Source organism: Diorhabda sublineata, chromosome 2 (assembly GCF_026230105.1).
Source record: "Diorhabda sublineata isolate icDioSubl1.1 chromosome 2, icDioSubl1.1, whole genome shotgun sequence".
Classification (NCBI taxonomy): domain Eukaryota; kingdom Metazoa; phylum Arthropoda; class Insecta; order Coleoptera; family Chrysomelidae; genus Diorhabda; species Diorhabda sublineata.
Window position 1 is genome coordinate 20967631 of NC_079475.1, and position 16899 is coordinate 20984529.

The 16899-nt window shown below is 29.3% G+C and overlaps 1 protein-coding gene across 1 annotated transcript in view; it reads right to left on the reverse strand.

Annotated features, from left to right (window-relative positions):
- Window positions 1-42: 42 nt before the first annotated feature.
- The window catches only part of LOC130452730 (cyclic AMP response element-binding protein A-like), a 161996-nt gene continuing 145139 nt past the window's right edge, over window positions 43-16899 (reverse strand). Inside the window, exons 4-6 of the mRNA XM_056792147.1 lie at window positions 13848-14159; window positions 12327-12470; window positions 43-10364 (exon numbers count right to left, since the gene is read on the reverse strand). Coding sequence (XP_056648125.1) covers window positions 10149-10364; window positions 12327-12470; window positions 13848-14159 — 672 coding nt within the window. The 3' untranslated portion in view covers window positions 43-10148. The remainder of the gene's footprint in view (window positions 10365-12326; window positions 12471-13847; window positions 14160-16899) is intronic.

Here is a 16899-nt window from a genome sequence, read left to right on the forward strand (position 1 = left end):
AAAACCTATAAATGTAAAGATTTAACTAAAAAAACATGACTTTTATATATTCTTTATTAATGTTTGTAATTACAAACAATCGCTATTGGTACCCAGTGCAATTAAGCAGACAAAAATCTCTTAAATTTATGTGGCCCCTTAGTTAAAAAAAAATTTTTACGGTTGCACATAATATTGTAGTTACATAAATTACAAAATATATATAAACGAAATGCACAAAAATACATATTTAACAAATAATAAAAAATCATTTTTAAAACAAATATTTTTGTACATTTTGTATGAAAGAATTGATGTTAAAAAAGATAGAAGGGTAAATTTTATACATCAAATTTGTGACTACTCTATTTATAAAAATTTAATTACTGTTGTCTACCGAAAAAAAAATGTAGTTATAAAATTTGGCACCATCTTTTTCGATATTAGTACCACTTTTATAAGAATGAGTTCTAAGTACACATTAGGCCACTGCTGCTACGTAACATGTTTTTTCGAGTAGCAATCATATCAATTCAAGTTTATGTACATGCTGATACATAAAACGAATTACCCCTCTAGTTTTTTCAGCATTTCTCCAAATAAGTAAATATAAATTACTTATTGACTGGAAAATTCATTACATTATCTTATAATTTTTTTAGATAATTTAGTAAATTTTCATTTAGTCTATTTTTCAATTTCATTTAAGTATAGTAAATATACTTTAACTTCGCAACGCTCTATATACAAAAATAGGGATTTATTTAAAATTAAAAATAGAAAGCTGATAGTAGTAGAGTCCAAACGTGATTTTGGAACTAGATCAAACCCGACAAATTAATATTGTGTAAGGAATCGTTGATCTTCAGAAATATTTGAACATGTCAGATTAAAGTAATGTGGGTTAATTGAAGAAGTGAGAGAGTCAAAAAAATTTTATTTGATATTTTCGAGTGAGATTGTTTTTATTTTTAGAAAATAATACAAAAATAACTGAAAAATTAAATTCTCAAATTTCTACAACTTGTAGTTTCCAAAATCGTTGATAAATTTTAGTGGGTGCAGCTGGAGTGAAGCATATGTTTTCCACTCCTCATCTGTCTTTATCTTCCACTTTTTCTGTTTGATTCTCTCAGATACAAATATGCTTTCTCTAATGAATATAAAGATGGACAAAAATTTTTTTAATAGTTTAATTTTAATTAAAAAATCTACAGAATTTTCCATATTATAACTGACACAGGCGCATGCCATCTGTTGGTGTCAGTCATGAGTTTATGTAGTGGAAATTATAGAAATAGTACATCTATTGGGTAACCGTTGAACTAGTTCAAGGCGTTTCTCGAAGAACTTGGCTGTTGATACAGAAGTTTCTACCACGTTTTGGAACATTACTTGTATAAAGCAGGAGTATAGTATATCCGAGTGGTATAAAGTGATATATTTTCGAAGTGATAGTTACTGAATTGTTAATAGTATTCTAAATTAGAGTTATAATTGTCGTTCAATAAAGTTCTAAGTGTTTACTAATTTTATAAAAAAACCTTACTCGAGAAATGATAAAATATTTTTATTCCTAAACCCTTTCTTGGCATAAAACATTTTCAACCATCAGTTCTAGAAAACTCTTTGGAATATCCGTCATATTTTTTAATAGCATGACTGGAATCATTAGTATTTGAATTTTCGGGACTTACATAACATTGTCTTTGAACTGATACACTTGAATATTTTTTTTCCTGCTGTCTCTCCTAGCAGTTAAATATAACTTTGTTATATAGACAGGTTGGAATACCAAAACTATTAATATCTGACACTACAGAAAGGAGAAATATTAAAAAACCTTCCACTCTTTCTGTAATCTAAAATATTCTCCATTTTGCTCAAGAAAACCCAAATTTCTACTATTGGACTCCCCTACTGTAAAATGTTCGATAAAAAAATTAATACTGAACATAGACAACTGAAAATTCCAAACAACAATAAATATATTAGTTAATATTAACTTATCAAAACATTTGTTTAGGTTTGTTAACATTTTCTAGGCGTATAACATTTGTATTTGTTTTGGCATTAATATTTTGTCGGTTGTTTGCTCTATTTTCCAAATCATTCGGATTTTTCTTAGATATTTAGGATCTAAATTCTAAAAACGTAAAGCTTTGGGAAATTCTAGAAATCTTACATGGACATCTCTTTCTTAATGTAAAGGTATATATAATAGTTTTATTTTAGCTCCTTGGAATTGTTTTCATATTTACTCTCATTCTTTCCCTTGCTGTGAGTTCTTACTATTATGACGATATACTGTGAATTGAATACCCATATAAATTTCTATCTGTTTTATCTTCTCTTGTTCTTAGCCTATTCTCTCTAAGTAGTTTCCTAAGACATTCTGCTGTATATACTTCTATTGAGCAAGAATATTTCTTTCATTAATTGTTTCAGATATGGTTTGGTTTGATTTCCTTCTTGACAAGCAACTTACCAAGACATTTGTTTACTTCTGTTCATTATACACCACTGTACTTCACATTTATCATATATATGAAGATTTTTTCAATTGTTGACTTTAACATTCAAATTTATTTTTTTTTTTGTATTTCTCTTCCTGTTGTTTTTTCTCTTTGTATACCTGAATCAATCAATATATTTTTCATTTTCTATCGTTCCTATTCTATTATTTTTAAGTTGTCCTTTTGGTTCTGTATAACTTCTTTGCCACTATGTTCTATGTATATTTTTTTGAGTTAATTTTTTTACGGTTTCTTCTTTTGGCAGTTTCTAGGTATTTTCACAACTTCTACTCTTGTTAACTATCTATCGTATATTGTTTTTTAAAAGAATAAAAATGATTGTAAGGAATTCTAAGTAGTCTATATTCATTTTTTTTCTCATTTTGAAAACCTAATCTCAAATTATTTAATATTAAATAATCGGATGCATTTTTTCCTAAATAAATTTTCAATTGTATAACAATATAAAATATTTTAAACTCTGAATAATGCAACGGACATATGTAATATTTATATACAATATAATTGCAGGTATATTCACACAAAATATTTCATTATCAATCATTTTAGAAAATTGTCAATTAGTTATTAATTATTAGAAATATTAATAGTCTCAAAGCATCGGCTTCAAAAACATTTTGTATAATGGTAAGTTTACACAACCCAGAAGCCATGAACGTGGCACGAATCGTGTGTTTTAGTACGATAGGAGAGGTTAGTGGTAGAGGCATGTGCTGGCTTACTAATCAATCAAAAGAAAGATTACAAATTAAAGTTGGAAAGGTGATATTGTACAAGGCAAGAAATTTAACAGTGTAAAAATAATGGTAGATTTAAGTCTTCAGTCTGAGCTGTGAAATGAAAGATTTCAGAAACATTTTAAAATGTCAGGTAAAGATTTTGATTTAACAGCTAGAGTATCCAATGTGTTTGGTATTTTACGTAATAACCGTGACAGGTATCACAATGATTAAATACAAAATGTCTTTTTACACTAACCTTGAGCCACGCTTCCCAAGAGCAACACCATGGCTTACGTCTCTTGTAAATCTACCATATGTGAATTCTATCACTCTTCCAATTGAATGTTTTTATAATATGAAACATTTTGTTGAATCATGAGAAACGAAGCCGATCATATTTTGACAAGTGTTCTACTTACTAAAATTGACAAAATCGATAGATCATGTGGTTAGATGTATTTCCCTTAATTGCTATAAATATTATTAATTAAATTTTACAACATAAAACTCTTAACATTTGTTAAAATAAATATAACAAATAAGTACTGAATTTTCACTTTTCATATACAATACATGATAGTACATACAGGGTGCCCAGAAAGTTGATTAATATCATTAAAAGTTTCACAAAATCTTATTCATTGTCAAAGATATATATGTTTTTTTATGAGTAATGAATAACAACAGATAATTAGTTCATTATACTTGTATATAAATTATTTTATATATAAAATTCATTGGCAGATATCACTTCTTACATTATTTTGATTCAAAGTACTCGATCTCGAATTTCTGTATCCTGGACATCCTGTACATTATAATACATTTTTATGTTTATATGACTACCAATTCGAATCTAATTTTCAAAGTAATAATAACTGGCAGATTATAATTGAATTTTTTACAGTGTTGCCAATAAAACATTTTATTTCCAAATTTTTACTAGCAACTAATTCACAAAATATTTGTAATTCAAGACAATATCAATTTTGTAATTATTACGAAATTTTTGCAACACAATATAAATATAATACTTTAGAATCCAATTAATATTTTGAATTATTAGAATTTGAAAACTAGATCAATAAGGTATCTCTAAATGATACTTATTCAGACTACCCTGTATATAAATATTTGCTAAGCTTATAACGATTTTACATTTATTCAGACAATAACTAAGTTAAATATGTGTGTATAAAATTTCTCTATTCAAACTTTCAGTCTGTTTGTTAGGAAAATATACTTCATATAACAAATATTTGGAAACTTAACGTTTTCATGAAAAATATAGGGTAAAAAAATCTGGAGAAGGCATCAGTAATAGATATATAAGAAATTAACATGAATTATTGAAAATTATTATGATCAAACTTCACAATAGAAAAAATGACACGTAATAATAAGTCAGAAACTAATTTAACGGGATCACATTATTGAGCACAGTCAATAAGATCTAAACATAAAAAAAATAAACTACAAGCATTAATTAAATGTGTTCAACAAGCAAGAGTAAATAGAGGAACCATGGGCACAAACCTAATCTCTTCAGTATTTTATTCCACTTTATTCAAAAATGAATAGACGAACAATGTTCGCAAACCTAGTCTTTCCAACAGGAAATAATAAACTCACCGTCACCTTTCTTGTGCACTTTAGTAAACAATGATATAACGGATTGGAACGTCTATGTGGAGAACCATTCCACTAAATCATGATGATTTCATGATATATATAATTGAATTTATTTGATATTTTTTTGAAAAAACTTCTGTTTAGTGTCCTCTAAAAGCAGTAATATTATATCCCCCTAAGTTGGAACTATAATAAAATCTTATTATCAACTTTTAAGAAATATTTAATTATAAAAAGTTTTACATATTCTAAACCATGATATACATTTATCAACTGCTTAAATTTTTCATTTGTATACTCAGTTTGGCAAAAATTTTGAATTCTACAAGAGTATCTTTATATTTAATACTATAGAAAAATGAGGACAAAAAAATCGGTACAACTATGCAATCACATCCATTTTCATTATCAAAATCAATTTTTCCATTTTCGTATGAAAAGAATGCTATTTTAGCTATATATAATCTAGGATGATCTGACAATCAAATTATTTGTTGATAGCAAGAAATATTTAACAACAGACATACCAATAATATTACTAACTCAACTGTTATGATAATAGAAAATAAATTTTATAAAAATACTTTCAATGAAAAGTGGCGAATACTTATTGCATATTAGAATACTGAGTTTTTTCGGTCAAATAAAACAAATATTATTATGCAAAAGAAAGTGGTTGATGCAAAATAATTATATGAGTAATACGTTGCCAAGAATTTAAAACTTCTTCAATAATAGACCAATCAAATTAACAATTTTTTACACATTTACCATTTGTTTGCGAAAAATATCATTTTTATCCATCGGAATCATCTCGTATCAACATCATCTCTACTTTTTGTGCGCCAACCTATCAATTCAAAATATTTACAGTTTTCATAAACTTAAAGAACGTCAATGTATTTATTACCAAAAAGATGGTGTGAGGCATACCATAGTACATTAAACGATAGGAAATATACTAAACGTATGTTTCATCGAAAACTTATTCACAGGTATTCTAATCTGTTTTGATCTGTTAGATCCCCTCACCTAACCTCTCTTGATTACTTATAGGGTTAAGTGACAAAAAACTTTACCAGAAAAGGTTGTTTTATTAGGTTAAATTTTTGTTTATGTAATGTAGTAATATTATGTGAGTTACACAACTCAGGATGTATTTGAATTTATTTATTATTAGCAAAATAAATGCATATGTAATCATTAAGTATTAAAATTATTAGAAAACCTTGAGATACGAGATGTTTTGTAATCACTTTCATTCATGATAAGAATAATAGTTAAAAATACAACAATCTCATTAAAAATGTATATGTATAAATAGATGTAATTGTACATTTTAAAATAGTTTTTAGTTTTGTACTCAATTTTCGATAGTCAAATATATAGTTACTTTACTCGTCAGTAAAATACTTACTATTTAACAAACCGCATATAAGACTGAAAAACTCAATGTTTGTATTTTGGAACATTAACAACTTTTTAAAAGGAGTAATTTTTTTTGTAAAATCAATAATAAAAAAGTACGAACCAACTTAGAAGGAAATATTGTATAGAATAAAATCTGTAGATGAGGTATAAGATTTCCTAATATCTGTATATTCTGTATAAAAAAAACTAGATGATTAATTAATGTGAAATTGCAATAATTGACTTGAATTTCACTCAAATTCCCCTTCACTTTCTTTTTCTAATGATAAAATTACAAAGCATAATTAAAACAGAGTTAATTTGTCAAAGCATCTTACGCAAATTGCTGAAGATCATTCTGTAAACATTTCAAATTATTTCAAATCAATAATTAAAATGCAAATTCTGAGCATATAATTCTCTTTAGAACATAAGGGATAAAAAAATTTACTGCTGTACTATTAAACACCAAACCCCTCAACTGTTGATTCTCAATAAATTGAACTATTATTTTTATGTTCAGAAAACTATCCATCATATCTGTCACAAAGAATAAGAAAAAGGATATTATGAATTTTCAACAGCGACTGGAAAACACATGCAACTAGGAAATTCAAATCAACCCCAAGAAAGGAAAAAAACATGATGCCAAGAGTAGAGCCATTAAAAGTGTACTGCACATAGCCGTTTAGATGTGTAAATGGAATTAACACAACAAAATATGCATTACCAATGCAATGAAATATGTCTGTCTAAATAATTAAGAACAAAGAAAAAACCGGCAGTACCAGCCAGAAATCCTGCTCAATACATAGCAGAATCTTAATTTTTCCTTGTATCTTTATATTTGTGCATGAAACTTTCATTATCAGTGTTATCAGTAAATGCAGATAGCCAACACTTTATACGTTTGTTCCAAAACTTATTAACAAAGTGTTTAAAAGTTTTCCTACTGTTTATTCAGCTGAATAATTTTCTTCTTTTGTTGAACAATTTCCATCTTTTCTTACTGCAATGTGTGTGGAACATACAATCATAGAAAATGTCCTAAAAATAGCAAACAGGATCCAGAAAACTTTAGGAGAACTCTTGATAATAAAGAACCTCGAAGAAAATTGGCACAACTTCTTCCCCAACAAATTATGTGATTAATCGAAAAATAAACATTTACAGTTAAGAAGAGAAATGAAAAGTGTATGCCATAACATATCGACACTGCTCGTTTACTAGTGATAGTGCTAAATAATAATGTTGATTTTTTAAATTATAACCATTTAATACTTTAATTAATCATCAAGTGATACTTGTACAAAAGTTATATTCTGATGGTGTTTCGAACATTAAGGAACACATTAATCAATCTAAAAATGAAATTTTTTGTTGATAATTATTTTAGTTTATCCTAAATGCTCTCACAATAATCTAAACGAGTTCCTAAGCGATCTACTCTAAAAAATTAAGCATCATACAAAAAAGCATGGTCCCGACTCAGCTCTTTCAAAAAATATACATTTATTTATAATGATACGCAAATATATTAAGTTAGACCCATAATAATACGTAGTAGCATAAAACCCAATCTTTTTTACTCATATTGTAAAGTTCCCGAAAAATGTCATTATATTTTACATTATATAAAAACAGTACAAGAAATGTCGTAAAGCAATCATCAGTTAATTTAGTAGAAGTTTAGTTATTTATATTATTCATAAAAAAATCTTCATTAATCGCATATCTCGAAGTTCTTCTGCTCAAAAGTACTTAATTGATATTTCATTGGCAGCAATACTAATTTTTACAGAAGCACTAGAATTGAAAATTGTTTGTTTCCATTTGTACGTACCGACCTACACATATATAAGGACTTTTTACACAATCAGCTTTTAGACTATTGGATGTTTTTCAAAAAGAATGATGATTTTCTTTTATGCAGTTTCATCTTCTCAGGAACATATTTTACTAGACTATTTGTAAAATCGTTTATGTTAATTTGATAGGAACATCTTAGTTGTAAAGCTAAGTGGATTCTTTGAAGACTCGCTATAGGGCTATTTGGTAACTATGATCCAAGGTCATATATCAGCTGATTGCGCATCTTAATCCAGAACCATATTTTGATCACAGTTTCCTAACCTCATTTTTCGGTGAAAATTTCGTATCTAAAACATAATCTACAAGAACTTTCGACTTTACTACTTTTTTCGTACGTTAATCTTATCATGATATTTATTCAGTTGTCTAGCATATTCTAGATGTTTAATAATTGTTATTGAGGAGTTATCAACGATTTACTAACTCACACACACACACACACACAATAAGCTATTTTTTTGCTGATATTCCGAAAATATATCAATTATTCTGCTCAAGATAACTAATCATAGACAACCATATATAGGGAATTATTAAGTTTTAGATCCAAAAAAACTTACACAAACGACACAACCCGTCAGCTGTTCATATTTACTCACTGGTGTACTAGGGTAGAAAGGATCATATCATATGACTACAACCCGTTAACTCGATCAGTTTTTGATCAACAATGAAAATGATCCGGGTTAGTTTCCGAACATTGTTAGTTAATAATGGAATACTCAAAGGTACAACCCATTTGAAATATTTTGTTGATGGAACATCAACACCTGGTCTTTCACAATGTCAATGTTATATTGATGGTTTTGTTTTTTATATATCCTTTTTGAATTTTTAAGTGTCGTTGTACAAATCATACGAATCGAAGTTTGGAAAAAAAATAACGAAATCTCTGTTTATGTGCAATTAGGAGAATGGAAATATAATTGTATGGAATATAAAGTGGAACAATTAATAAATTAATTGTAAATTTTCAGTTTTGAACTCAAACTGAAAGTTTCACATATTTTATAGCAATTATTCCCAAGTTTTCACCCAATATTTTTATCAGTATTATTGGTGCATAATTATGTTATTATTGTGTGATTAATGTAAGATTTTTCAATATTGATAATGTTTCTTTTTTCCCATTAGTAGATGGAAATTGTTTTTATAAACAATCTTCATAAACAAACAAATAATGTTTAATTGTGTGAAAAAAGTTTAGGATTGTGTCTTTGAGATCATAAAGCTTCTTCGTAATCTTCTCTATCAGGTATTATTTGTAAGTGGCAGATTTTTCATCATACTTCTATTTAATTTGTGTTGTCAGCATCTTTTCAATAAATAGTTCACATTAGACATGATAACTTGTATGTTTGAATGGTTTTATAACATTTATTACCTATTAATTCCAATCACTTGATTTGAAATATTATATTTGTGATATTATTAACACATCAATTAGCTGATGATTAACTTACCCAAATCAATGTATTGTTTCTACATTTTTTTCGTTTAGTTTTAAGGCACTTCAGCCCACGTAATTTATTTACAATATAATCCTAAGTACACGATTTATAGTAAATATAATATTTTTTTTTCTTGATACATTTCATAGAAAAATATTTTCTTGAGCTCGTTTTACCTACATTCAACCTTTGGTATTTATATATATTTCAATTTGTGGAATGTATGTATATAAAATCAAAAAGATGGAAGACTCTGGCGTTGTTGTTTTTATCGATAAAAATCCAGAGGATTATTTGTGATTGTATTTTCGAGAACTAACCATCAATATTAAATTTCGTAATTAATATAAATTGATGTTGAAAAAATAATGATTATTTCATTAGCAATCACAAAATTGGTAATATTTTGGCCACAAGAAAAAATTAATATACGTCATTGTTACGAACAGATTTTACAAATTTGTACTCTATAACTTGAAATAGCTGATTTAATAACGAAAAATAAAAATACTATTAAAAATAATCGATTTTGTTGATTTTCGGAATTATTGTATCTGTTTAAGCTGTTTAATAATTTGCGGGTGCGTCCTAGCCACGATGGCCTGCAATTTTTGTAGTTGGCTGAGCAGGTTTGTGTTGGAATCTTCTAGGAATTCTATTTTTTGTCTATAATTTGTATTTTCAGTAACAAGGTGCTCGACTTTTCTCTCTAACTGGTCCATGTACTCTTTCTTTTTTCTCCTACTTTCTTGAGCAGATATCTGTAAAAAAACTCTTCTTTTACACATTCCAATGCTTTGAAAATATATAAAATAATAAATACGAAATTGTTAAATATTCTATTAGAATTTATTATTATTTATATAGGGTGCAGCACAAAAATAGTCCAGCTCGATATTCGTCAGTATTTATTACATTTTAGGAAATACTAAAACACATATCGATTTTGACAATACAGACATCTATCAAAATATGGAAATAATCTTAACTTTTGCAATACGTTCAATTTTTAAGAGGTATTATTGCACTATAAATTGATTGAGACATCTTTGAGGATCATTGCACTCCATCTAAATGCATTTCTAATGAAATTTAGAAAAAAAGGGGTTGGAAAAGTGGTTGACAAATCACAAATGTCCTAATCGTAACAATATGTCACCCCCAATGAGTTTCACTATTCTAAAAATTTAATTAATCCTGTAAAATATCGGGGTTGATGATTTTCTATTAGATTTGTTTACTAGTGACATCAAAATAGAACAGTTTTGGTATCATGGTGACTCCTCAGTGTAATGTAAACTCAATTTTCAAGGCAAATATTAGGTTATGGCCAGGTTTTAATTCCTTAAGAACGAGAGAAGATTTTTTTTTGGCTATAATGATGTGTTATTTATTGGAAAATATCAACAACCTAGATAATCGCAATTCTCAAGAATATTGTCACTGTTTATAATGAATTTTTAGAAATAATGGAAATTGCACTGGTTAACAAAATTAACCTTATATAATATATCAATGGCAAAAAAATAACACATCAGGTTTCTTTGTGACAACAAAAATAACATAAACTTTGAGAAAATATTCCTTAATGTACAATAAATAGCTATGAGTTTCGTAAATGGTAGGTCCCTTCTAAGTCTCCAACAGTAATCTGATAGCAATCCTGGACTTTTTTTCCTTTGATAGTGCTTTTTTAGAAATCTTTCGCCTTATTCATCACTCACAACACCCCGAGGAGGAAATCCAGATGAGAGTGCAGTATATGCATTTTTTAGGACATATCACATTCCAAAGCTTTGTATGAAATTATAAGCTCATTGATTGAATCTTTATAATTTTTCGCTTTGATTTCCTAGGAAATTCACAAAATATTTCTAGACGACTTTTTGCAGATCATTCAGCTTCCCGTCAAATTTCTTTTTCAGGTGTAAGAATCCAAATCCACTGCCATCTTCTTATGCATTGGTAATAAAAGTAAGTCGTCAGGGTTCACGAAAGGATCATTTTTAACATTCTTCTGCATTGGAAACCAAGCTGTAGCCCAAGCAAAAAAGAAATGACTCTAAAATCTCCACAAATTTTCTTTAGAAAAGTAGGGTTTCATTTCATCATTATTGTTTGTTTTTTAGACAAATTCAAATCACGTACAAAAATCGTTTAAATCAATTTGTATCAATAAATGAGGTTCTTTTGAAGTTGACGGCTTATAACTAAGAACAAATTCTGGACTAGAAACAGAATCCTGACTTTCTGCTTGATTTGGAGGTTTTGGCACAGGCAATTTGGCATTATTTAGTATTGGTCTTTTGGCTCATGACAAGTTTGGGTACTGGACAGTGTGTTTGGACTTTGTTGCGATGCATCTGTTTACATCAAACAAAAATAACAATCACATGATCTTTTGGTTCCGTGGAGATCATTGGTACACCAAAAGGCAAATGTCTAGATTCTTGTTTCTATGATAATTTTCCAAATGCAATCGTTATACTGTCGCCTAAATCAAGTTATTCAAACAAAAACACGTAAATGAGGTTAGAAAAGAATATATAACTGTCACAAAAAAACTGGATGTGACTGAAACAATTAATTTATTTTCAAATGAGTGAGTTAAAACAAACATAAATCACAAAAACAGTGTTTATCAGTGTTATTTAGAAAATAATTGTAAAATTCCGTTTGATTTATTGCGCCATTGAGTCGTCTTTTGAATTGAAAATGCTCACCTTATTTTTAATTTTCCTCCTAATTTTCTTTAGAGATTTTTCTTCTGCTTTTGTGAGTGGTAGGCGGGTAGGAACTGGATAACCTTCTGCAATTAACGTCCTTTTTTCTTCTTCTGTAAGGACTAGAGTGCCAGTTGAACCTTTCTATAAAGAAAGTTAAGATACAAGTTAATAAAATTAATATAGAAAAGAAACGAAAAGTCGACAAAGAGAAACCATAACTTCTTCTTGTAATATCAAGCATCAGCACTTGATTAGAATAGTCTGTAAGCTCTTTATCGCGACCTTTCAATTTACATGAACGAATGAAAAATCGAGAATATTTTAGACATCAGCGGTGATGGAAATTGAAGAAACTCTAGTAAAAATCGATATTTAAACAAAAATCATTCTATAGCAATTTTTAAAAAAATGATCTGTAACATATCACTTAATAAGTCTTGTGACTAACTAAGAAAAACACATTTTTATTGACAAAAATCGATTTAATATCAATGTAATTACAAATGCAATACAATCATTCCAGCGCTTCTCTAACTTCTCGATGCTGTGCTATTAGAAGGATTTGTCTATTGCCTCAAAATACGCTTCAATTTCAGCAATTGCTTCTTTATTTGAGCTGAATTTCTTACATTTTTTTTGAAATCAGCGAATAGCCAGTACTCACTGAGAGCCTTGTCTGGAATATACGGTGTATCTGAAAGCAATTCGAAATGTAATTTGTTCAATATAACCATCGTTGCCATCGACTTATCAATCGCTGCATTGTCTTGTTGAAACAGTGGATTTATCTTTGGTATAAGAGGCCGTTCTTCCTTGATCCTGGATCCAACAATTTTATGTAATATTGGCTATTGGTTTTCTCTCCCTTTTGGAGGTATTCGTTGAACAATATTCCATGCACATCCCAAAATACTGAAGCCATAACCTTTCCAGCTGACTGTTGTGCCTTTGGATGCTTCGGACGTGGTTCACCGGCTGCAGTCGTTTTGATTCCGGAGTAAAGTGATGGATTTATGTTTCAACAATTGTCACATATCGACGCAAAAAAATCTGTTTTATTATGTGTAAACATGGCCAAACACTTTTGATCGACTATGAGTAAACGCGACACCCACTTTGAAAAAAGTTTTCTCATGGTGAAATGTTCATGCATGCCTTGTGATATCTTTACCCTATCAATTATTTCACACAATTTCAATTTGTGTCTGCACGTCTACGTTTAAATTCAGAAAACCAATAACAAATAATTCTTTTCGATGGAACGGAGTATTTTTTTCATCAAGAAGCAATGATAAATTAACCCATGAAATTGTTTTGAATCCATTAATTTGGAAATAACAAAAGTAGCTTCACTTAAATGACTGTTACTTTTTTTAACTTATAGAAATGTCATGAAATTTTACTTTACTTTACTCTTTTAGAAGTTGGTACTTCATAAACGTCATATAGAATTGACAATTGCAGCGCCATCTGTGTGCCAGTCACACGACTTATTGAGTGATGTAATATAAATCTTACCGGTTGACTACTGATAAGTGGCGTGTTGATAGGTTGCCTGGTGGATGGTTGATTTAATAAGAGGCGGGCGGTTTTTCTGGCAGCGGGGGAACTCGGTTGGGAAATAGTACCGTTATCTTCACTATCTTCGCTACTACTGCAAGACGGTGGTGTCGGAGGTAGATTATGGAAAGTTGTCGCTTCGATTTTGACAGTAGGTGTAGCTTTTTGTAGTGGTAACTGTAATCTTTGGGGGATCACTGTATGAGGAGACGTCAATAACGTGTTTGTTGTTGATTTTATTAGTCCTGTATGGGAGATACTTATGGGAGGCTAAAAAATTTGAAAAGTTTTAGTATTTTAAATTTTGCAACTATAACCTGATATGCCAAATATACAGGGCGGTTTGACGGAAGAGTGACTATTTTTATGTACGAGAGAGTAATAAAACCAATCCAAAACAGTACGGTCATTTTAAATATTATAAAATAGTCTAAGATTTTCATAAATGAACCTGGGCTAATACAAATTTTCGAACTTTCATTGGTCTCTTATAACCATATGCTGTACAGAACAATAGATAAAGGTTTGGGTTGGTCAAAAGCCGTGTGTATTACATAACCTATTATAAGATCTATAAGTACATACATGAAGTAACTGAGAAATATTGCAGCTAAGTCTAGAATATCATTTGCTAAACCAATATCTATAACTGACTTTTTTCCCCAGCAATGTAAAATATAGAATATTCCTAATATAATACTGTGTATGTAAATGAATATGTTCTGTATATTCTGAAAATCCGACCTTTTTGCGTTCCGATCACACCCCCAATTCTGTTCTACTGTATTTGCAAATAAAAGTTGGGAATTTTGTTTTATTTTGGTAACTTAAAATAATCCGATGGGGCTAAATCTACTGAAAATGGTGCATTTCTTCTCTCTAACGTTGCAATAAGTTCGCATAATACTTGTACTTGTAATACTTGTAAGTACTTCTAGGGTCATCCTTCTACAGTGTGCATAATATAGACACTTTTAAAACCAGAGACCACTAGCTTTTCCTTAATTTCTTTCAATTGTTCAATCAGCACCAGAATTTTGTTTCTCCATATTTATCCAATAAAAAAACGTTTTTGTTTACATGAGCCTTAAAATTTCTTTGTCACGTTTGTGTAATATTTTTTTTCATTTGTCCTCATCTTATTCGTATTGTCTAATTTTGTTATTACATAGTGAGCTTCTCTAAGAGTACCTGAGCATTTTCCTAATATTTTTTCTGCTGTTACATGTACATACTAAGAACCAGTATCAATATAGTTAATACAACTCCTAATAGATTTATAAATAGTTTTATTGCATTCTTCTACATTGTAATCACCATGAATTTTTCCTCGAGAATTAAAGAACATTGTGTCATACTGGTTATATATAGGTATAATAATATTCACATTGAATGGCTCAATCATTTCATCAGTAATATTGTCCAACATTTTCTCTTCTTTAATCTTATGATTAATTGCCTTTTCCTAGTTTTCAAGCTTAACATTATTTCCAGCCTCCAAAACCCCCTTTTAACAACACCCATTTCAAAAGAATTATTTTTCTTCTCCTTTTATTTGTGCCAATACCAGTTCAATAGGCTGTAGTTGTCCATGGTATGGTGGAGATTTAACCACGGTCATTCCACTCTTTTCTGTAATTTCATCAATTTCATATATTTTTTTAATATCTCATTTTGAAGAAGAGAACATAAAGATTAGTTCTATTTTCATAGAACCTGATATTCTTTGAATTTAGCCAATTCTATAGGTTTTTTAGCCACTTGGGTGTGGACAATTTTGCTAAAAATCTCGAGTGATAACTGGGATTATCCTTTACTATTATACAATTATGAGGAAGAAGATCTATCATTTGTTTGAACTTTTGTTAAAAACATCAGCTTTCGTATCGTTATGGTAGTCACCGGAATGAGTAGATTCAAAGGTCAATAAACAACCATTAACAAAATCGTTTCAACTGCCGATGTGTACTATTATCAATCTGCGCACGTTTCCTATTGGTGGTATTAGACCAATAGATAAATTATTTGAAAAAGCATGTCTTCGACTTATAACAGTTTCATCTTGATAAAATTTATTTGGTGTATGTCCATCACTGATCCATGTTTCATCTATATAAAATATATTTCATTATGAACCGTGACAAGAATTTTGTCTGCTGTTTGAAATTATTTTCTAAAGAAGTACGCATGTACTTTTCTTCGAAGGCTATTCTCAAATGATTTATTATTTGAAATTTAGGTTTTCCTAAAGCTTCACATGCTGTTTAAAACCAATCGTATTATTAAAAAGTTCCACTGTATCATCAATACTTCCATATAAATGTTTATTTATAAATAAATTGAATGTTTTTTCAATTACTGTTAAACATTCTGATTTTTCGGCGTTTACGCGGCCCTTCCAAATTTTCCGCCATTACAATATTGCACTGCACATTACAAGTTGGAACTAAACTAAACTGATAATAATGCACAACTTGGACCTCCTTTCTATATGGAAAAACCTACAATCGTATTGTTGGGGAAGAGATTAACTTTTATTTGCAAATACGTTAGAACCTCTCTAATCCGCACCTTCGGGATTGGGGGTATGGCCATATGATATGTCATAGATGAAAGTCGGATATACCCTTTGAAAACAAATGCAGTCAAAACAATGGACTTAGTCCGTTTTTTCAGCCAATAGATCATAGTCACAGTTTTTGGGTATTCCAAAGATGTAGTCTTTGATAATTATTTAGAAAATGGAAAACAATAACTGGCCAATGTTATGTCGAATTCTTGACACGTTTTTATATCGAACTGAAAAAAAAAATAACCTTTTATGCTGCAGAAGAGAGTTTTGATCCATATCGAAAATGCGCCATTACATTCGTCTGCTATTGCAAAAAAGTCACCGAACTACGCCACGGTTCATTTCCTCAACCATATTCACCTCGTCTGGTTCTTTCCGATTAGTTTCTATAGCAAAACTCAGTGAAAAATGATGTCAGATATATGGAGAGGTGATAGC